The sequence below is a fragment of the Anser brachyrhynchus genome (genome assembly GCF_964034855.1).
Source record: "Anser brachyrhynchus genome assembly, chromosome: 22".
In the NCBI taxonomy this organism is placed as follows: Eukaryota; Metazoa; Chordata; class Aves; order Anseriformes; family Anatidae; genus Anser; species Anser brachyrhynchus.
In genome coordinates this window covers 2,861,117-2,882,705 of record NC_137715.1, presented here as the reverse complement: position 1 = coordinate 2,882,705, position 21,589 = coordinate 2,861,117, and the positions used below count along the sequence as shown (strand labels likewise).

General features: G+C 61.3%; 3 protein-coding genes across 25 annotated transcripts in view; 1 reads left to right on the top strand and 2 right to left on the bottom strand.

Annotated features, from left to right (window-relative positions):
- Positions 1-5,898, top strand: part of IKZF3 (IKAROS family zinc finger 3) — a 47,632-nt gene extending 41,734 nt beyond the window's left edge. For all 18 annotated transcript variants that reach the window (XM_080565188.1, XM_080565200.1, XM_080565197.1 and 15 more), the window contains one exon: positions 4,247-5,898. In XM_080565188.1, the coding sequence (XP_080421314.1) occupies positions 4,247-4,947 (701 nt within the window). In that variant the 3' untranslated portion in view covers positions 4,948-5,898. The remainder of the gene's footprint in view (positions 1-4,246) is intronic.
- A 5,765-nt stretch (positions 5,899-11,663) lies between these two features.
- LOC308181690 (retinol dehydrogenase 8-like) lies at positions 11,664-14,274 on the bottom strand. Of its 2 annotated transcripts, XM_080565210.1 has the most exons (6): positions 13,898-14,227; positions 13,663-13,824; positions 13,051-13,230; positions 12,886-12,979; positions 12,622-12,805; positions 11,664-12,171 (listed from the first exon to the last, which is right to left on the bottom strand). In XM_080565210.1, the coding sequence occupies exons 1-6, from the start codon at positions 13,992-13,994 to the stop codon at positions 11,932-11,934; spliced, it is 957 nt and encodes a 318-aa protein (XP_080421336.1). In that variant the 5' UTR covers positions 13,995-14,227; the 3' UTR covers positions 11,664-11,931. The 2 variants fall into 2 exon arrangements, with proteins under 2 accessions (XP_080421336.1, XP_080421335.1); XM_080565209.1 differs by having other exon boundaries at positions 13,051-13,824; positions 13,898-14,274.
- Positions 14,275-14,356: 82 nt separating this feature from the next.
- GRB7 (growth factor receptor bound protein 7) lies at positions 14,357-21,138 on the bottom strand. Of its 5 annotated transcripts, none has more exons than XM_080565206.1 (15): positions 20,799-21,138; positions 18,419-18,563; positions 18,189-18,333; positions 17,934-18,090; positions 17,727-17,848; positions 17,515-17,592; positions 16,785-16,922; positions 16,597-16,707; positions 16,374-16,472; positions 15,975-16,055; positions 15,762-15,878; positions 15,621-15,678; positions 15,419-15,506; positions 15,086-15,179; positions 14,357-14,994 (listed from the first exon to the last, which is right to left on the bottom strand). In XM_080565206.1, the coding sequence occupies exons 1-15, from the start codon at positions 20,842-20,844 to the stop codon at positions 14,848-14,850; spliced, it is 1,626 nt and encodes a 541-aa protein (XP_080421332.1). In that variant the 5' UTR covers positions 20,845-21,138; the 3' UTR covers positions 14,357-14,847. The 5 variants fall into 5 exon arrangements, with proteins under 5 accessions (XP_080421332.1, XP_080421333.1, XP_080421334.1 ...); XM_080565207.1 differs by having other exon boundaries at positions 15,621-15,681; positions 15,975-16,043; positions 20,799-21,132; XM_080565208.1 differs by having other exon boundaries at positions 15,621-15,681; positions 16,597-16,644; positions 20,799-21,130.
- Between the last annotated feature and the right edge of the window lie 451 nt (positions 21,139-21,589).

Sequence of the window (21,589 nt, the reverse complement as noted above, 5' to 3'; positions counted from 1 at the left end):
TCGTGGCTGGTCTCATTCCATCAACTCGCCTTTTAACAAAGTAAAATGCAATTCTCGTGTCCCGAGTGGAGACCTGACTTAGTGCTCATGCTTATACAGCTGCTAATAATGTCTGGTTTGTAGCACCCCGTACGGGTGCACGCCGTGCTGGGTGTTCTCCTCGCACCCTAAAATTCCCCCTGCGAGCAGGGCCCTGTGGCTGACGCTGGCGCACGTGAGCGGGGAGGGGGGGCATCGGCCCCAGAGGGGTCTGAGGATGTCTCGGGTGTCCGGGGCTGAGGTCCCAGCCTAGGGAAAGGTGTGCTGCTAAACCCGTGTGTACGTGGAAGCAATTCCTGCAGGTAACTTTGGCGGTAATCCTTGCTGGATTTGGTGGGTAGCGCTGGGGCTTTCTCCATCTGCTAAAACTGGTAACGTTTATTTAGACATCTTTTTTTTTAAAAAGGTTTTAAATTAAAAGGTCACCTTTTAATAGAGGAGTAAGCAACACAGCTACTCCAGCTGAGTGCCTTCGGGTACCTAATACTGAAACTGTCGACTGTGTAACTTGGACCTTGCATGTATGTTGTGATTCAAAAAGTAATACTAATACAAGTGTTTTTGAAAATCTTCAGCTTCCTTTTTTTTTGGTACTGAGTTCAGCTTCACGCTGTCGTGTTTTACAATGGCTATCAGTTTGATCTTTGCGTGTTCTATTGAACACCTCTGCTGCAGGACACAACCACTCAGCCTGCGCTCAGAGTCGAGCGTAAGTACGGAGTCTGATTTGTTTTACCATACCCGCATGGAACAGATCCTTTTTTGATTCGGGATTGTCCTCAGCAACGCAGTCTGCAGATAACAGATTTCGGGAACTCACTGTTTTTCTACAACCCCTGTGATTGGCATGTTCTTGTTAGGTAATGTGTGAAAAAGTGACTCACCCGGTCCCTTTTATCCCTGGGAAGGGTGTTTGCAAGAGCAGCCTGTCCGACCTTGATTTGACTTCTGTGACTTTCTGAACTGCATGTGTAGGAGTGCGAATCTGCCAGGACAGCTTTGTGATTTCTTGGGAAATGGCGTTCTCGGAACGGGTGCTGATTTTTCATTTTGTCAGGAAGAAGGGATAGAGATGTATACTAACAAGGCATCTTTGTTTGGCTCATTTCTGTGAATGAAGGCTATTGAGTGGGTAAAAAACCAACTTTATTATTATTTGAGGTCTCTGCAGAGATTCATACAAGCAGGAGGAGCCCTGTCCACTCTGTTTATTCATTCATTTTTGTTTTTTCATCTCTGGTAGCTACCTTGTGCACAAGGACACAGATCAACAGACCATACACTTGATTCTTAACCCCTGCACCAGGCCCTTCTTCAAAGGCTTCTGCAAAGATTTTGTCCTCAGCCTTTCCATGAGTTATTAGGGAACAAGGATTCGAACGGAAGTTTTTCATTTTGCATTTCTTATTTTGCTGTGGTTTTCTGTTTTGCATGTATGTGGACAAAATGTACAAAGCCTGGCTTTTTGCACTTCCTGGTTTGATTAATGAACAGATACTAAAAAAAAAAAAAAATAGAAAAAAAAAGAAAAAGAAAAGTCCAGCAGAATAGATATCTATGCTGTATCTGAAGCTGATCCAAGTCAAAGTAACTGGTGCAGTCAGTGCATCTCTGCTGGTTTTCACCAGCTGAGCATCCGGCCTGTGGACTTCTATTTTGCCCTTTTTAGAAACAAGTTTTCCCTGAGACCAGTAGTAAAAATAAATTTCTCATAGTGCTAAAAGTGCTGTTCTGACACGTTAGCAAACACCAGTATCCCCCAGTGTGCAAAGTCTAATGAGAAATTGTCTGCTTTGGTTAGCACAGCGACAGGAAACAGGTTCACTCCCTGTTTCCAGCGTCCACACCTCATCAGACTGCAAAAATAAAAATTGATGTACATTTTAGAGCAAGTGAAGCATCACTGAGCAGCACATGAGAACGTGTCATACGCTATGGCTCATGTGTGAATTTTGAAGGGGAAAGCTTTTGCATTGCACTGAGACGAGAAAAAAAAAAGAGGAAAGATGTTCAGCTAACTGGTGGCTGGTTTCTAAGTGAATAATAGAGAACCCTGTACATTTAATTTTTAATTTAGTATTTTGCAGTAATTTTGTGGCACTTCCTGTGGTACAGGTAGCAACTTAACTCAGAATAATTATTGAATTGTCCTGCCAGCTACAAGAATAAAACATCAACAGCTGTAGGCAGAGTCTGTCTTGCTCATCCCCCAGTCACCACGTGCTCCTTTCCCTTTTTCTGAATCTTTGATCCCAACTTTCTCCGGCCTGAATGCTGTTGTTTCTGACCGCAGCACTGATCCTGCTTTTTGTCCTGTTCCCTGGCAGGTTTGCTCTGTTTAACGGAGGGGAGGTGGTGGTGGTGAATCAAGAGGGGTCCCCCCATCTTCAGGCTTGCAGGTCCCTGCCGTACTTCGGATTATTCTGGATAAATGCTTGGCGCTTTCTGTAGCACTTTCATGCAGATCCGTTCTAAGTGTTGGCATCTTATTGAGGCACCGAAGCGTGTTTGCCGTGGGGTGCCTGCCGAGACAGGGAGCCCCCTTCTCACGTGCCACGTAGAGGCCTTCAGAAAGCGCGCAGCAACGTGACGTTACTGTCTGCCAAAAGAGCATTTGGGTGTTTGTGCTCCGTTCGATATAACTGGGAATTTATACAGCCCGAATAGGCTACGGGGGGGATTTTAAAACGCTACCAGGATAGTGGAATAACAAGAGTGTAAGAGCCTCAGGGATCAAACCTTGCGTTTTTTTTTTTTATCTTAAGTCAGTGACTCCTAGCCCCAGATTTAGAGGGAGTCCTGTGTATTTTTGCTTTTGTTACTTTTTTTTTTTTTTTTAATTTCAAATTTGTTCACAGTTCTCACTTGCTTGGAGCTGGTTGTATGAGTCACACCGATGTGCTATATCATTTTGTTTCCTTCTGTGTAAAGATGGATCACAAGTTTTGTTGAGGGTTGGAAGCAGTTACACTCTTGTGGTTCACTAACCTTTTTGAGTGTTTTATACGAGAAACGTGAGCTCCTGGTTTTCTGCCTCTGCAGTGAAACCTGAAGAGTTTCATATACATTGAGTCATGGTGTTGACAGGTGACTGATAAACATCTGCACTACTCCAGTTACCGTAACTAAAAGATTTAGTGGATCTGATGGTTGCAAGTCACTTGCACATGAAACATTTGGTCTGGTCCTTTTTCTTAAAAGCTACGAACGATTTTGTTTTATGTAACCACAGAATTCAGTTACTTATTTCTAGCTATTCATGAAAAAGTGACTTTAGCTCTTCTGGGGTGCAGTTTTATTTCCTCCTTGCACCTGGCACAGAGAAAACTAGTGCCAGTGTGCTGCCCACACCACCCTCCCATGCCTCACCCCTTTTTTGGGAAGACATGGGCAGAAATTCAGACACGCTCTTAGCTCTCCTCCCACTCTGTCTAATCGAGAGCTTGCAAAGCCCCAGCACACCCAGAGAGGATTTTGTTTTGCTCCTCCTTTGCTAGCCCTATATAAGTGACCCTAAATGTGCAGTTCTATACACACACGCAGAGCTGCCCTTGTTAGACCGTCTGAAGACCTGTACAGAGTTCAAAGAAAACTGGTGCAGAGGAAGCTGTAATTGTCATGAGATAGTAGGGGAATTGATTGCAGGGTACAAGGACACGTAAAAGACACTATCGGGTGGGGATAAAGTAATGAAAACTGCATCAAATCTCAGCCGGCGTTTGTCTTCACCGTTTCTGTCGGAGAGGAGTGTGCTTCTCAGGGGACAAGCCAGGAACGAGAGGTTGCAGTCTTGGTACCAAAAATGGAGTATTTTGGTTCATTATCAATTAGCTCTTTTGCGAGTATTTTCATTAATGATTACTTACCTTTCTTCTAGAAAAAGACGAGAGTAGTTAACCTCTGGAAACTTTTCTTGATGCTATTCTTTCCCTTAAATCCCAGAATAATTTTAACAATTTGCTGATGATTTGTTCAGTAACCATCTTCACCACCTCCGCTACTAGGTTTGTGCTTCCAAGCCTGGTCTTTAAAAAAAAAAAAAAAAAAGAAAAACAAAAACCTGCTTTTGTATATGAATGCCTCTTTTCCACAGACAATATTTCATTCCTCTTTGCTGTCCAGAGACTCCTGCCATTCGGAAGAGCATCACAGAGCTTAAGTGCTTCTCTAACCTCCCTGGTAACTTACCGCATCTCCTCTCTTGCAGGTGAGAAGCGACATAGTTTTGATGTCAATTACAATTCAAGTTTCATGTATGACAAGGAAAGCGACATAATGCAGGGACGCATGATGGACCAGGCTATAAACAACGCCATCACCTACCTCGGGGCCGAAGCCCTGCGCCCTCTCGTGCAGACGCCGCCGGCCCCCACTTCTGAGATGGTCCCCGTCATAAGCAGCCTGTATCCCATACCGCTGACCCGCGCCGACGTGCCCAACGGCACCCCGCAGGACGCCGAGAAGAGCCATGCCCACCTCAGGGACAAAAGCCTGTCTTCCGACAGAGGCCTTTCCCCGAACAACAGCGGCCAAGACTCCACAGACACTGACAGCAACCACGAGGAGCGGCAGAACCCCACCTTCCATCAAAGCCAGCTCCCTGCCCAGGCCCGCAACGGCCTCCAGTCCCTGAAGGATTTCCCCAGGCCCTACGACATAATCAAGCCCCCTGCCATATGCCCGCGTGACGTCTTTAAGGTCATCAACAAGGAAGGGGAAGCCATCGGGGTCTACCGGTGTGACCACTGCCGCGTCCTCTTTCTGGACTATGTGATGTTCACCATCCACATGGGCTGCCACGGATTCCGCGACCCCTTCGAGTGCAACGTCTGCGGGTACAGGAGCCACGACCGATACGAATTTTCCTCGCATATAGCACGAGGGGAGCACAGGGTAGTACTCAAATAAAAGGACTGATTTTCCAGGGTCAAAGGTTTTCTTTCAGATCTCAGGGGAGGCTCATTTGATTGGTTTTTAATTAGCATAAAGAAGCATCTTGAATATTTTTCTATGCCAGTTTTTAAATGAGTGTCAGAGCGAGGTGACACCTTTATTTTTCTTATTTTTTTTATTTTTTACAAATTACTCAGTGTTCTGTAGCATCTGTGTGTAGCTGCTGTGGTGAGTGGTACTGTATAAATACCAGGAGCAGAGACCAATTTTTATATGAACTTTATTTTTGTGAAAATTAAGAGCAGTTTAAGGTGTTTTTATTTTGTAATGTGCGTTTGTTTTTATATTGTATGCTTTTAACAGGGCGAAAGGTTTTTATTCCCTACTGCCAGTTTCTCTGCTTGTTCAGATGTATAGGTAGAAGCATATAGGAGCAGCTTTTTCTTGCTGTTGCAATCCCAATGGTCTTCAAATAACTAATCCCTGTAACCTGGAAAACATGCATCCGGGAGGGGTTGTTAATTCATTTTTGAAGGTTTTTCCCCAAAAATCTTAAGAGCACACGGTCCCATCACACTTGCATTTTTCTGTTCACTTTCTTTGAAGTCACTCCCCACATGCATCTTACTCACTGATAGCAAAATAAGAAACAAGACCTATTTGGGGCTGGGTTTTTTTTAACAATACGCGCTTTTTGGGATACCCAGTGAGATCATCGGCTGGCTCCTCCGCACGGTCTGGGGGAAATCCCGATTTTCACTGATGGAAAGTCCTCCCGTCTGATGGGTGCCAAGAACCAGGATGAAACCCTGCTGTGGCTTCTGCCCCCACCTTGCTCCTGCCTGGCCCTGCTGGCCAAAGTCGTGGCCGTGCTGCCGGCCGTGGCCAGCCCTGGCTGCTGGAAGGCACCGGGCTCGGGGCCGGAGTCACCCGGCCCCGGCAGCAGCTACCGTGAGAATCTGCATACACGAACGTGTGGGAGCTGACAGCTCAATCGCATTGTCTGGTTTTACGTGGGGATATCCCTCGGCGCGAAATGTGCTGTTTTGCAAAATGAGTATTTACAATTACTTTGAAGCTGGTTTTTAAAATAGTTCTTTTAATCTAATCATTGCTCTGCAGCTGTATTATTAGTCACTGTGCTGGAGATATGAGTTTGATAACAGTTTTGCTGAGTGCATGTTTATTCCTTGCAAAGTATTTTTGTATAATGTAGGGTTAGGTGTGTTCTGATGGACTCTTTGCAGCCATTGTATGTTTTGATACCAATGTTGCTTTTGTACTTTTCTGATGTTGCTGTGCCAGCTGATATCCACGGCGATCCATCCCTTTCCACGTGGGAAGGCTGGGGCACAGAGACCTGGGTGTGAAGGGTCAAGAAATGCTGAATTTCCTTCCTGTCTTTGACCTAGGCTCGCTCATTTACCTTAGCTCAAGGACTTCCCCTAATTTTTCAGGTACAAAAATGGAAATTACGTTCATTTTTCCCAGTAAGGCTATGTCTGAAGAAGGATAAACTAGTTTGCTTGTGGAGTGCATGGGTATCTAAATTACTGTAGGAGTGCTACACCCTGCTCATCTTTGGGGGTGAGGAAGGAGAGTGATTTTGCTACCCTGTTTGATGCTATGTGTGTGGCTATAAAATAGGTTTAGGATCATTTCCAATAACCAGATTCCCATCAGAAGGCACGGACCAGTGAGCGCTGGACGTTGGTTCTTCCCCCAGCAAACACCCCTTGTCACGGCACGACAATCCTGGAGACCGAGCGAGGCTGCAGTTTCACAAAGGGCTTACCCCGATCACCCGAGGACGGCGTTTGGGCAGCGGCTGGGGCTTGGGAAGGCTTAGGCCAGTGTCCAACTTCAGCGTGAATTGTTCCGTAACTCCATCCCTCGTGCTGCCATTTCATGGGGGAGGCGACTGCTGCACGTACGCCGCGGCTGGTGAAAACGCTCCTCACGGTTCAGCAGAAATGAATAATGTCACACATAGCAAAACGTAATTCGTCGTTTGCACAGGAAGCTCCCCAGATTGCTGAATGTATGTCATGCAGCACCACCGGTTTCTGTCTCACGTCGCTACCGAATCCTTGAAAACACTCTTCAGATTACTCCTGCTCTTCGCTTACCGCTAGGCAGAGCTTCTGCCACCTCCCCCTGCTTCCCCGACAAGGTGAGCAATCGACCACGGAGCCTCCGGGAAGCTCGGCATGAGCGATGCTGCCAGGTTGTTTGAAGGGAAGGACGGAGCTTGTGGCAGCAGCAGGCCCAGCAGGCGCCGCTTTCCCACCACTACCCGGGCAGCGCGGTGTGTTAGAGAGAGGGAACTTGTTTGGGTTCAGCCTGTGCTCTCTGGAGTTAACGAGCGGTAACCTCGTTACAGCTTTGCTGTTGAACAATGGCATATTGTGGAATTTCAACCCAGTTGAAAATCTATTAAAAAAATAAGTATTTGTATGCATTTATCTGCTGTGTGTTGCTCGCTAAGCGCTTCCCAAGCGTGTCCCTGCGGCTCCCCGCAGCGGGGCCGAAGCCCACCCTGTGCCTGGGCAGCGGGGCCAGGCACCGGCAGCGGGGAGCCCCCTTCCACGGCCCGGCACCGCTCAGTCTCTGAGCGCAGAGGAAGGGCTTTGCAAATCACCTGACACGCGAGAACAGGAAAAAAAACACTTCGTTGTGTTGTGAGCTTGATTAATTCCCCTCCTCGTTTGGTTATTTCAGTGTGAAACCAAGTTCTATGTGGACCAGTCTCTCGCAGCGTGCTCCAGCAGCTGTTTCTTCTGTCTCACTTAGTTTCTTAATTTGCTGACAGCTTATTCCTAACCACCAGGCAGCAGGGAGGAGGCTCAGGAAACTGGATTTTTAGCAGTAAGAACTGAGTCTTTGGTGCTTAACACCTTAGGGAAATGTTTTGAACTCCGATAAATTCTCTCATGTACCTGATAGTGAAAGGGGCCTGAGCTGCTGCCCTGTGCTTCAGTGCTCTCCCCTGGCCAAAGCTCATTCCTTACAGCCGTGGAAGCAGAGGTAATAACAGTGCTCAGATCTAGAACATAAATGCCAAATTCTGTTAAATTAACAGGAGCGGTCCAGAGGAGCAGTTCCAGGGTGCCGGGGGGGTCTGTCGCCCTGTGGATCTGCGAATCAAAGAGCTGCATGAAACCTGCACCCAGCGCGTGGCTGTGGTGCCTCTGCGTGGGGCTGCCAGGCTGACCGCGGCGGCTGCGGTTAGCAGAGCGCCAGCTGGCTTTGCAGCGGGGCGCCGAAACGCTCCGAGGTGCAGAGATAACGCGGTCTGCTCCTCCAGGCGCTGAGAAGGGGCATCGTCGCTCTGCTGGTTAGTGGGGACCGACGCGGGCTGAGGGAAGCTGCCCTTCCCCGACACAGGGCGTGCGCTCCTCGTGTCCCCAAACCAGCGCAGGACAAGTATCCGGGGAGCGTGGGGGGGACAATTCCAGTTTGCCCAGGTAGAGGGGGGTCCCTTCCCGCAGGATTCCCCAGGAGCTGGCGTGAGCGTGCCTGTGGGCAGCAGGATCAGCCCTCGGGACGCACTCCTCGCCGCATGGAGGAAGCGGCGCCCTGCTCGCCCCGCCGCTGCTGAGCACAGCAATAGCGAAACCGGGCTCCGGCAGCAGCGCAAGGAGCACTGCAGCTCGCGTCAGGGCTGGGGGCTGAGCTGCAGCCGTGGAAAATACTCGGGGCTGGGTTTGTGCCTGGGATCCCGAGCGTCTGCAGGTGATGCCCGGCGTGCCCAAAGGTGCTGCAGGCACGCGGGTCTCCTCCCGGCGGTGTGGGGAAGGGGCACGCGCCCCTCAGGTCCATCCTGCCTGGCTGCTTCCTCTGGAAATTGATGGTTTACCCTGTAAAACGCAGGGGGATGCCCCCGCAAAGCATGGAGAGAAGGTGGTGCTCAGGCCCTGGGACGTGCGGCTGCTCCAGCTGCTGGTGGGCTCGGGCTTTCTGGGGGGCACCGGGCAGACAGAAACACGCCGGGGGCTCCCGCCAGCCTCCTGCAGCCCTTCCTTAGCCCCTGCCCTAGCAGGTTGGTGGTGTTCGCACTTAGCTCGTGCTCTCCTGACACCTACCACAAGCTGGGCACACTTGAAACAAAGGGAAAGGAAAAAAAAGGCAGTCGGAGGATCCATCCTGCCTTTCTTCAACCTTCACTTCCTCCCTAGCCTCGGTGAGACGCAAGCAGCTGGAGGTGTTTGCCCCTCGCTGTCGCGCAGGCAGGCTGCTCGCTGAAGGATGGGGTGAAACCTTTCCAGCACCGACAGCCCCGTGCCAGCCAAGGGGCTCAGAAGCAGGGACCTGTGGCCTTGAATCCCACAGCCTGGTGCATCCCTGGCCTGGCTTTTCCCTGAATACGGGCTGTTTTGACACTAAAAAAAAACCTCAGTGCCCAGACCCAAACCCCCTCTAAAGCACCAGTCTTATACAAGAGTTCAGTTGGTGTTATGACAGAGAGATCCTTATCGTCTGATACGCTGTAATTATGATAGGGCAGAGAGGAACTTGTTTGCCCCGTCGTGTCGAAACATGCTGCATAACGCATGAAAAATCCCGTCAAACCCTGCCCGGCGCTGAGCCGCATCCCGAGCATCCCGGCCGCGCTCCGGCTCCCACCGGGGAGCTCCAGGAGGCGAAGGAGAATGGTGCCACAGCCACCACCACCTCCTTTTTGTCCCGATTCTGGGTCAAGCTGCTCCACACCGTCCCGTCTGGCACCTCCTCAGGCTTCGAGGTGTCCCCCAAAAGCTGCGGGGTGCTCGGGGGGGGGGCCACCTCTGCGCCTCCCCCTGGGGCGGACGGGGAGGGGGGCACCTCTGGGTGCTCCCTGCACCCGGCCACGTGCCCGGCACCGGCACCCCCGAGGGGCCTGGGGCAGTGGCTGCGACCAGTGCGGCGGGGGCAGCGGGTTCACGTCACGCCTGATGCCCCCCCCTTGCCACCCCGGGAGGGAAGCGGTGCCCCCCGGGAGCCGCGTGCCGCGCCGCCGCGCCGTCCCCTCGGCGGGGTTATATCTGGCGCCGCATTTGCATCGCAGCGAGCCGGCGCACCTGGGCGGCCAGCGAAATCCTCGGGGGAGCGAGAGTGCGGGGGGCAGCTGGCAGTCGTCACACGCGGGGAAAGGAAAGTCCCGGCAGACGATTGTTTATAGCCGAGCCTGCTTCCCTCTCCGGGGCAGAGCCCCCCACCCTGCGCCCGCGGTGGCTGGGGTGGGATGGCGACGATGCTCCGCGGCCGGGCCATGGCTCCTCGGCCGCTGTTGGTGCCCCCAGCGAGCCCACACCAGCTCCAGATTTGGCCTCCTGCTGCTCTGCTGCCCCTTCCCACAGCAGCTGGAAGTGAGGCTGGGGATGAACTGGGGCGGGGGGCAAGGCCTGTGGACACCCCCGGCTCTGCTGCGAGGGGCGTTGGGGCTGATCCTGCACCCCGTCCTTGGGAGCTGCCCCACTGCTGCTTCCTTGGGGCTGGGGGCATCCCGTGGGGCCTGGCCTCCCTCTGCCCCGTTCCCCGTGGCTCTGTGCTGCTGAGCTGCAGCCGGGGGCCCCCCCTCGCTGTTCCCTGGGGCCAAGTGCAGCCCCCCCCCCGTCCCTGCCCCCCAGAGCGGAGAAAGTTAGTCAAATCTGCAGAAACCGCAGCAGGGGGAGGCTGCGTCTCCGTCGCCGGCTTTGATGTCACCCCTGCACGTCCCGCAGGTGCTGCGCCGTTGCCATAACCACGGGGGGGCCGTTGTCCCCACGGCCGCTTTGTCATTAACTTGTGCAAGATGTGTGTGTGTGGGGGGGGAGAAATCATGAAAAAAAAAAAAAAATCAACCACATTTCCCCCTCCATCCTGTCCCCAGAGTGCCCGGAACCATCCGGACTCGGGGGGAAGGGGGCCACGTGCGTGGCATGGGCCAGGACCCGGTGCCCGGTGCTCGGTGCCTGGTGCTGAGGCTGCCGCCGGCCCCACGGGGCTGGTGGTGGTTGGGGGCTTTGGGGAGGGGGCTGCCCCGCGTGCCCCCCCCCCCCCTGCCTGCGCCCCGCGTGCATCCCTGCACCATCCTGCACCCTCTGGGAAGCGCGGCGGGAGCCAGGAAGGCTTCTGAGAAGCGCGCGGCGCTGAACCGTGCCGGGGCCTCCCTGCGGTTTCCCCCTGCGCTCACCTCCCGGGCGCAGTCACGCCAGGCGCCCACACGCCAGCGCCCCGCGCCCAGCCGGGGGGGGGGGGGGCGGCACCGGTTGCTTCCCCCCCCCCGCTACATCCCCCCCTTCCCCGCTGTCCCAGCACCCACCCCGCCGTGCACGCTGCACCCACCCTGCGCCCGCAGCAGCTCTGCACCAGCCCCTGCGCCGTGCACCCACCCTGCACCCTGCGGACGCGCCGTGCACCCCGTGCACCCCGTGCACCCAGCTCCCCTCCCTGCAGCAGCTCCTGCAGCCTCTGCACCCAGCAGTGAGGTGCCCTGCAACCCCCCCGCCATGTCCCAGTGCTGTGGGGCTTGGCACAGGATGGCACCTGGGGGGGGGGGGGGGGGGAAGCTCCCCCATCGTGTGGGACCCCCCCACCCCACCGTGGTGCAATGCCAACCCTGCAGCAGAGGCTGGGGGGGGTGAAGCTGCAGCCTTCACTGATGGCTGAAGGAGGCTGGTGGGGTGGGGGGGTCGTGGCATTGCGTGCCCAGGGGTGTAGGGGCTGGGCGGGGGGGGGGGCCAGGTGCCCCCGGGGAGGGGGGTGGCGAGGTGAGGAGCGGGGGGGGGGGGGCCAGCTGCCAGCCCTTCCCAGCCCCGTCACGGCCGCTGCACTCTCGGAGGAAGCCGCTGCGCTTTTTCACCCGGCGCTGGTTAAAAATACCACTCCCGATTTTAATACGGCCGCCGTGGGTGCTATTTCGGGCCGGGAGCAGGAAGTGAAACCGCGCGGGTCCTGGCCCCGCTTGCCCCTCGCCACCGAGCAGACCCCCCCCCCCTCCCCAACACCTCCCAGACCACCCGTCGGGGGCCGCGGGCGCTACTTGAAGCCCAGCAGCCGGGCGCCCGCCTGCACCTTCTGGGCCTTCCAGCGCAGCAGGCGGATGGCACGGAGGCCGAGCCGCAGCATCGCGTCGTACTTGAAGACCAGCTTGTAGAAGGCGTCGGTCATCAGGGCACCGCTGGGGTCGGCGTGCTTCAGCGCGGCCATCGGCGTGTACGCCGCGTTGGTCTGGTGCCGGAAGGGCGGCCGGGCCGCCTCGATCACCCGCAGCGTGTGCTGCGCACGGGGACGTTACTGTCCCCTGACTGACCCCGTCACCTCCTTGTCCCCATGCTTGTTTCCGTCCCCAATCCCAGCCCCTCCTCAGCCCCAGGCCATCATCTCCATCTCCATCCTCACCCCCACTCCCATCCCATTCCCATCCCCATCATCTCCATCCCATCCCCATCCCATCCCCATCCCATCCCCATCTCTATCCCATCCCCATCCCCATCCCATCCCCATCCCCATCCCCATCCCCACCATCTCCATCCCCATCCTATCCCCATTCCCATCCCGTCCCCGTCTCCATCCCCAGCAGGGCTCAGCCCCAGCAGGTCAGAGCTTGGGGACCTCAGGGTCGGGAAGGAGCCAGCCCGGGCAGTCCAGCTGTGATCGCTGCTCCTCATTAGCACTAATTGAGCTCTCATGGCCAGCCCAGCCCACCCAGGCAGGTGCACCCATCACCTCCGCGATGTCCTCCGGGCTCTGCCCCAGGCTGGCGAAGACGTCCTTGGAGTTCCTCAGGTAGAGGTTGGTGAAGATCTCGGCGGTCTCGGGGTCAGTCTGCGAGTAGTCTGCGCGCTCGGCCTCCTCGTACACCTTGGCCTCGAACTCCGTCGTCACCGGCCCCGGCTCCACCAGGCTGATGCTGCCAGAGGAGGGGGCGCTGGGGATGCTGGTGGCTGAGCCCCCCCCCCCCCCAGCCCCACCACCCCCCCGGGCACTCACGCCACGTTGAAGCGCAGCGCCTGCACCACCAGGCTCTCGCAGAAGCCCTCCACGGCGAACTTGGAGGCCGCGTAGACGTCGTTGAAGACGATGCCTGGGTGAGGAGGGGGCCGGTGGGGCTGTGCTGGGGGGGCAGGACCCGCCGGGCACCCCATCCCCCCGTACCCTGCAGGCCCATGACGCTGCTGATGACAACGATGTGACCGCTGCGGCGCCGCTTCATGTCGGGCAGCACCTCCTTCACCAGGCGGACGAGGCCGAAGAAGTTGGTGTCCATGAGGCCCTGCATGGCGGCCAGGCTCTGGCACTCCAGGGGCCCGATCATCCCCACGCCGGCGTTGCTGACTGCGGGCAGCAGGGGCATCAGGACCGGGCAGGGGTCCCCAGTGCCCGGGGGGGGTGCCCAGCATGGTGTCCCCTTGGCACAGGGTGTCCCCTTGGCACAGGGTGTCCCCATGGCACAGGGTGTCCTTGGCACAAAGGGACCCTGGTGCGGGGTGTCCCTAGTGTGGAGGGTCCCCAGCGCATGGGGTACCCCTGACCCAGAGGTCCCTGCTGCGTGTGGTGGCCCTGGTGCTGAGGGTCCCCAGCACTGGGTGGATGGAGGGTCCCTGGTGCATGGAGGGTCCCTGATACATGGGGTAACCACCACGCGGGGTGCTCCTGGTGCATGGGGTGGCCCCAGCACCGAGGGTCCCTGGTGCATGGCACGTCCCCAGGACCACGGTCCCCGCTGCAGGGTGCCGGTGGGATACGCAGGGGGGGCCCGGGGCTCACCCAGGACATCGACGTGGCGCCCGGGGATGCTGTCGAGGCAGGCGCGGATGGAGCCCTCGTCGCACACGTCCAGCTGCTTGATCTCCAGCGTCCGGCCCAGCGCCGGCCCCGCCGCCGCCACCAGAGCCCCGCTCCGAGACACGTTCCTCACCGTGGCGATGACTGGGGGCACAGGGGGCTCAGCCCCAGCACGGGACCCCCCCTACCCCGGTGCAGGGACGCCCCCCCTGCTCACCTCGGAAGCGGCGCTGCTTGTCCCGCGCCAGCCGCACGGCCAGCGCCAGCCCGATGCCGGAGGAGCAGCCGGTGATCAGCACCGTCCTGGGAGCCATGGCGGGGCCCTGGCCTCGCTCCCCAGCCCCGGGGCTTTAATAGCAGCTGGCCCGGCCCTGGCCCCCCCAAATCCTGGCCTTTAATCCCCCACTGTCCGCTATTAATCCCCCCCCCCCAGCCCGGGGATTTGCTGGGGCCGCGTGGCTGAGCCGCACGTGGTGCCCGGGGCGCACAGAGGGGTCTTTGTGCGGGGACGTGGGGCACTGCGGGGACACAGCGGGTGCGGGGACGCTGCCAGCCACGCGCCTGGCCATGGAGAGGGCGGCAGGGACAGACCCCCCCCCCCCCAAAAAAAAAAAACCACCCCCCGGATGTGCACGGCTTCTGATTTTTTTGACTTTGGAGAGGGAGAAACGGGAGCTCTGAAAAAATAACCTTTATTCTCACTTGTATAAAACACATCACAGTTCAACTGGCCTTGTGGGGATGTGGGGGACATGGCGGGGACCCCCCCCCCAAACCCTGCTCCTGAGGGGGGGGGGCTGCAGACCCCTGAGCCCGCTGAGCCTCAGGGCGAGGGGTCTGCAGCCAGGGGTCCCGTGGGGACGGAGGGGCCCGGCACCGGGAGTGGGGAGAAAGTGCATGAGTGTGGGGGCACCGGGGTGCAGGGGGTGCTGGAGGAGCCCCCTCACCCCCCGCGCTCGCTGCTCCGAGCTGTGCCCTCGTGTGCCGGCTGTGCCGTGCCGGCTACGCCGAGCCACCAGCAGTGCCCGGCCGTGCTGAGCCGTGCCGGCAGTGCCACGGGGTGCTGAGCCACGTCGTGCCAGCAGCACCGTGCCGAGCCGTGCCGTGCCGTGCCGAGCCGTGCCGTGCCGAGCCGTGCCGAGCCGAGGCGTGCCGGCGGTGCCGGGCTCAGAGCGCCACGCAGGTGCAGTAGTGCCGCAGCTTGCAGGGCAGGATGCCGCGGTTGATCTGGTGAAACTCCACGAGCTGGATGAGGTCGGCGAAGCGGGTCTGCCCGTCGTCCATGGTGAAGTAGAGCCGTCCCTCCTCCTCGCTCTGCCGGGCAGGCGCAGCTCAGGCCTGGTCGGTCCCCCCCCACAAACCCTCCCAAACACCCCCCCGCCCCCCCCCCAGCCGTGGCACTCACCGGCAGGATGAGATAGTGCTTGACTTTCTGCAGGTGGCACAGGGACAGGACGAAGCCCTTGGGGTTGCGCTGGCTCTCCCGCACCAGGAACACGCTGCGAGCCCCGGAGCGGTGTCACCCCACGGCCCTGGGGCTCCCTGTGACACCCCCGGGGTCCCCGTTCCCCCCAGATACCCTCTGGGGTTCTGTCCCCCCACGCCCATGCTCCCAGACCCCCTAACTCCCCTGCAAGCCCTATATGAGCTGTGGGACCCTATAACCCTCGGGGGCTGCGTGTGCCCCAGGGGTCCCGTACCCCACTGCGACCCCCCCAGGCCCCCCCCCAGTCCGTACCCATCCACCAGCCCCTGGCGGCCGATGAGCTGCTGGGTGTCCTCCCGCGAGATGCGCCCGTGGAACCAGGGCTGGGTGCGGTGGATGGCTGCGGGGACGGGAGAGGGGCGTCAGGTGGGACCCCCCATAAGGCAGGGACCCCCGGCGGGGGGGGGAGGGGGTGCCCCCACCCATTCTGATGCCCGTGGCGGGCGCTGCTCACCGGCGCTGAGCGGGGAGGTCTGGCAGGCAGCCGGCAGGCTGTACCGGTGCGTCGTCTTCTTCTGGCCGTGCAAAGCAAAGAGCGGGTGTGAGCACACGCCGAGGGGGGGGGGTCCCCGCTCCCCCCCGCGCCCCCACTCACCCTCCAGGCCTGTGCCTCCTCCAGCGCCGCCGTCAGCACCTCGCTGGGGTTCTCGATCACCCGCCCCGTGCACCCCGAGAAGTCCATGGCCACCAGCGCGTTGTCCGACACGCTCCGCTGCGGGGACGGCGAGAGCGGGCTGGTGGCAGCGGGGGGGCCAGGGGGAGCCCCCCACGGCACAGGGGCTGTGCTGGGGGCCGGGGGGGCACTCACCAGGGCCGTGGGGCCAATCCAGGGGGGCTGGCTCAGCCGGGCTTGCGCTTGCTGGTAGTTACGGTAGAGCTGCATGCCGTACTGGGGGGCGGCGCCGTGAGTGGGGTGTCCCATGGGACGGGGGGAGAGCGACCCCCCCCCCCCAAAGTTAGGAATGGGGGCACCCACCCTGTGTCTGTGCTGGCTCAGAGGGGGGTGGGGGGCATCCCACTGGCAGCCCCTCATCATGGGGGTATGAGCATCCTCCAGCATCCCCCAGTACCCTCCAGTACTCTCCAGCATCCCTCAGCACCCCACTGCATCCCCCAGCACCCCCCAGCACCCCCAGCACCCCATTACACTCCACCCCCCCACCACTACAAGGACCCCGAGCACCCTCCCATGGGGGCCATGGCTCACCTTGAAGAGGCGGAAAGCCGCCATCCAGCAGGTCCGGCTCTGCTCGTCCTCGCTGCAGAGCAGCTTCAGGCCCTTCGTGCCGCTGCGCACCTTGTAGGGCTGCAGGGAGAGGACGGAGCCATCAAAGGGCAGCCCCCCCAGTCCCCCCCCCCGTGTTCCTGTTACCCCTTGGGGGCCAGAGACCCTTTGTCAGAGCTGTCTGGGGTGCCCAGAAGGGCCGCACCTTGATGCAGAAGCCGAACTCGGTGGGCGTCCCGTAGTGCTTCTTGCCCTGCGTCACGTAGTAGATGTTGGACTCGGTGAGGTCGGCGAAGTACTGCAGGTGTCGGGGGTCCTGGGGCCGGGGAGGGGGCGTCAGGGGCCAGCCCCCCCGCTGCCCCCAGGGTCGGGGCACCCTGACCCACCCCTCACCTTGGACGTGCCCTTGGTGGAGTAGTAGAGCCCCGAGCGGCGCAGGGAGAAGTAGAACCGCTTCCAGACCTTGCGGCCGGCCTCACGCAGCTGCAGGAAGCCCTGGACCTCGGGGCAGCTCCCGGAGTTCAGGAAGTTCTGGGGGGAGGCCAGGGCTGAGGGGTGGCCGGGCACGGTGGGGGCCCCGTGGTGCGGTTGGGTCCCCACAGCACGGTTGGGTCCCCATGGCACAGTTGGATCCCAACGGCACGGTTGGTTCCCTATGGCATGGTTGGGTCCCCAGGACATGGTTGGGTCCCCACGGCACGGTTGGGTCCCCATGACATGGTTGTGTCCCCACAGCATGGTTGGGTCCCCACGGCACGGTTGGGTCCCCACAGCACGGTTGGGTCCCCATGGTACAGTTGGATCCCAACGGCATGGTTGGTTCCCTATGGCATGGTTGGGTCCCCATGACATGGTTGTGTCCCCATGACATGGTTGGATCCCCACAGCACAGTTGGGTCCCCATGACATGGTTGTGTTCCCACAGCACGGTGGGGTCCCCACAGCATGGTTGGGTCCCCATGGCACGGTTGGGTCCCCCATAGCATTGTTGGGTCCCCACAGCATGGTTGAGTCCCCATGGCACGGTTGGGTCCCCATAGCATTGTTGGGTCCCCATGGCATGGTTGGGTCCCCACGGCACGGTTGGGTCCCCACAACTCATCCGGGCACGGTGTCCCCATACCTGGATGAGCTCCGAGTGCGCCATGCTCTTGTTCGCCTCCAGGCAGCTGGACACCATCACCTCGGGGAAGAGCGACTGCTGGGGAGGACGGGCGGGGGGTCAGGGGACACGCGCGGGGCTCTGCGGCTCCCCACGGGGCGTAGGGGGGCCCCACATGGGGCATCCAGGTCCCCGTGGGACACCTGCCCCGCCCCCCCCCCCTCCCCACGTACCGCGTTGCTCTTGAAGAGCTCGTACTTGGCGAAGTTCTTGCGGAAGACGAAGCGGCTGTCGGCGCCGAGGGGCCACGCGCTCTGCACCTCCACCACCGACTCGTGGTCCTCCAGGCAGCGCTCTGCGGGGACCGGGGGGGGCTCAGCGGGCGGCGGGGGCCAGCTCCGTGCCGTGCCGTGCCATGCCGTGCCGTGCCAGGGACTCACCCAGGGCCAGGTGCTGGTGCAGCTCCACCAGGGCCCAGCTGTGGTCGTGCAGCGCGTGCGTCCTCTGCACCAGCATCTCGCAGAGCTGCCGCGCCGTGGTGCCCGCCGACACCTCCAGCGAGCGGCAGGATCCGTCCTCGCTGAACACCTTCACCAGCTGCGGGGGCACGGCGGCCATCAGGGCCCTGTTACCCCGCCGGGAACTCCCCCCCCCACCCCAGCCGAGCCCCCCGACCCCGCTGCCCCGGCACTCACGTGGCAGGTGCCTTCACGGGGGGGCCCCTGCCCGCCGGGGAGGCTGCTGAGGATGGGCGAGTTGGAGGGGCTGCAGAGCTCGGGGAAGGGGTTGGGGATGCAGGGCAGCGACGAGGCGCGCGGCTCCTCCTCCGCTGGTGGCCGGCTGTGGGGCAGAGACGGGCTGAGCCCCCCCCGCCCGTGCCTCTGCCCACCCCACGCCATGGGGGGCTGAGCCCCCCCGCACCCACCTGCTGCCGTGGATGAAGAGGGGCTGCGAGCGCCTGAGGTCGGCGGCGGGCGGCCCCTCGCCCGCGTCCCCCTCCTGCTCCGTGCCGCCCGCCCCGGGGGGCTCCCGGAGGCCGCTCTGCTGGGCCCCCCCGTCCATGGCATCATCTGAGGAGCAGAGAGCGGGGCCTGCAGCCGGTGCCGCCGGGGGCTGCCCACCCTGCCACCCGCCCCCGCTGGGTTTCGCCAGCGCCCAGATGAGCGGCGTGAGTCAGCGTGGGGGTGACGCAGCGCTGCCCCGCCTGCCCCCCCCCCCCCCACCCCGGCACCCCTAGCCCCTGCCCGCCCCAGGGGGTCTGCGAGTCCCTGGTGCCTCCGTCCGCATCCCGATGGCGTTGGCACCGCAAGCAGGGGACGCAGCCCTGCGGGGAGCACAGCCCCATACGAGACACCCGAGAATCCCCCAGCATCTCATCCCACGCAGGAACCGCTCCGGTGTCACCAGTGGGAGCCTGGCGGTGGATGAGCTGGGCTGGGCCGGGCTCGACTGGGCTAAATTGGGCTGAACTGGGCTGGGCTGGGCGAGACCGGCCAAGCCGGATGAATTGGCCTGGGCTGAACTGGGCCACGGCGAGAGGTGCCAAGCCGCGCCATGCCACGCCGTGCCGAACCGTGCCGTGCCGTGCCGTGCCGTGCCGTGCCGTGCCGGTGGAGCCGCCAGCTCGGCCCAGCCCCGCCACCTCCTCGGGTCCGGCCAAACCAGTTCAGGCGGCCGCTCCCAGCTCCACCTCACCGCGCTGGCATCCGCGCCGGGGCGGCCGCGCCGGGGCCGGGGGCGAGGAGCCGGCGCCCGCCGTGGGAACGGCCCCCGGCCTCCCCCCCTCCCCACCGCACGGCCCCCCGCCGCGCTGCGCCGCCCTCGCCCCCGGCCTCGTGCCCGGTGCCGGCACCCACGCGCCCTGGGTGCTCCGCTCGGGGGACGCGGGGACATGGGCAGTGCTCCGGAGGGCCGGGCACGGCACGGCGCGGCTTGGCTTGGCACGGCCTGGTATGGCCTGGCATGGCCCGGCACGGCTCGGCACGGCCGGGCACGCACTGCCCGGGACAGGCAGGGGCAAGCTCATCCCAGGCCGTGCCGGACGCGCACGCGGCACACGTAACGCACGCGCGGTGCCCGCGGCCGCACTGGTGGCACCGGGGGGGCGGCCGGGGCCATGCTCTCGCCGCGCCACGCGGGGCCGGGTTAATCATTCACCCGGCTCCGTCCGCGCCTCCCGGCGGCGCGGGGTCCAAGTCCACGGCCAGGCGGGCACCGGGCCCCTGCCCGCGTGGTGCCAACGCACCGAGGTGCTGAGGTGTACGGGGCCACCGCTGTCCCCATCCCCGTCCCCATCCCCGTCCCCATCCCTGTCCCCATCGCCGTCGCCACCCCGCTGGCTGGGGACCCTCCGCTGCGTCCCCTCTCCCCAAAACGCAGCCAGGCCCCCTGCCCGCTCCCCGTGGTGGGGACGTGGGGGCACAGCGAGGGTGCTCGAGGGGTCCCGGCCACCCCAGGCCATGCACTGGGTGTGAGGTCCGGGCTGGGGGATAATGGGATGGCTGGGGACCCCCGCAGGGCCCCGCAGCACCACGCTGCCACCAGCCCCTCACCGTGGCCTCGGGTCACCTCGGTGCCTGCCCTGCCCGGTGGCCTGGCCCCCTCGGCCACTACGGTGCGGTGACAGCAGTGGGGGGACGCGGGGTGTCCCTGGGGTCTGGGAGCAAACGGGGGGAACCAAGGCCTTGGGGCTATGGGGCAGGGTTCCCAGGGCCACCAGGGTTAAGGGACAGGGTCTGAGGGCCACCAAGGCTATAGGGAAATGTTCCCAACGTCACCACTGTTAAGGGACAGGTTGCCAGGGCCACCAGGGTTAAAGGGATGGGATCCCAGGGCCACCAGCATGGAAGGGAGAGGGTCCCAGGGCCACCAGGGTTGTGGGTAGGTGGGACTGGGACCATCAGGGTTATAGGACTGGGTCCTGGGGCCACAGGCACCATAGGACAGGGTTTCTGGGGCCACCAGGGTTTGGGGACGGGGTCTGAGGGCCACCAGGGTTAGGGGATGGGGGTCCCAGGGCCGCCAGGTTTAAGGGACGGGATCCCAGAGCCACCAGGGACAGGGGACGGGGTCTGAGGACCACCAAGGCTATAGGGACAGGGTCCCAGAGCCCCCGAGCTGCGGGTGGAGGCCCCGGCAGCCGCCAGTGCCGTGGAACCGGGATCCCCAGGGCTACGAGGCAGAGGAGGAAGAAGAGGAGCCGGGAGGAAGACAGGAAGGAAGGGACGGAGAAACCGGGGGGGGGACCACGACCGGTAACCGGTGGTCCCAGGGCACAGGGACCCCCACCCTCAGCCCGCTCCTACCTGCAGCGCCCGCCGCGTCCCGCCACCCTCCCGCCGGACCGGGCATTCCTGTTTTTTTTTTCCCCCCGGCTTTATCTACCTGCGCCAGCGCCCGCCCCCGCCTGACATCACGGCACCGGGGAGGCCGCGGCCCCACGGCCCCCACCCGGCTCGGGGGGCACCCCTCGGTCCCACCGGGGATGGGGGGAGTTTCCTACAACGCACCGGGGCGACCCCAATACCGGTGGCGCCGTGGGGACCGGGTGTCCCGCAGGGTGCTGGCTCTGCCCCACGGCACCGGGGGGGGGGGGACACCGGCCTGTGGGTGGGTGGGGGTCCCCAACCTCCGTGGGACCCCCATCTGTGGGGCTGGAGCGTGGGTAGGGGGTCCCCAGTGGGATGCCTGGGGGTCTCCTGGGGGATTCGGGGGGAGAGGGGTGCTGAGCATCCCCGTGGGTGCTGGTGGGGTCTCGGAGGGGGGGGGGGGGAGGTGTCTCCGGGGGGGTCCGTGGGCACCCGTGGAGCTGTGGGGGTCCTCATGTGGGGGGTCTCCGTGGGGAAAGGTGGTCCCCATGGGGAAAGGTGGTCCCCATGGGGAAAGGGGGGTCCCCATGGGGAAAGGGGGGTCGCCCCACATGCTGTGGGAGGTCCTGTGGGGTGGCTGTGTCCCTGTGGGGTCCGTGTGCCCCCCCCCGTGGGGTCTCTGCGTGTCGTGTGGGGTCTGTGGGCCCCCATAGGTCTGCGGGGTCCCCATATGGGGGGTCCCCATGGGGAAAGGTGGGTCCCCCCACATCCTGTGGGAGTCCCTGTGG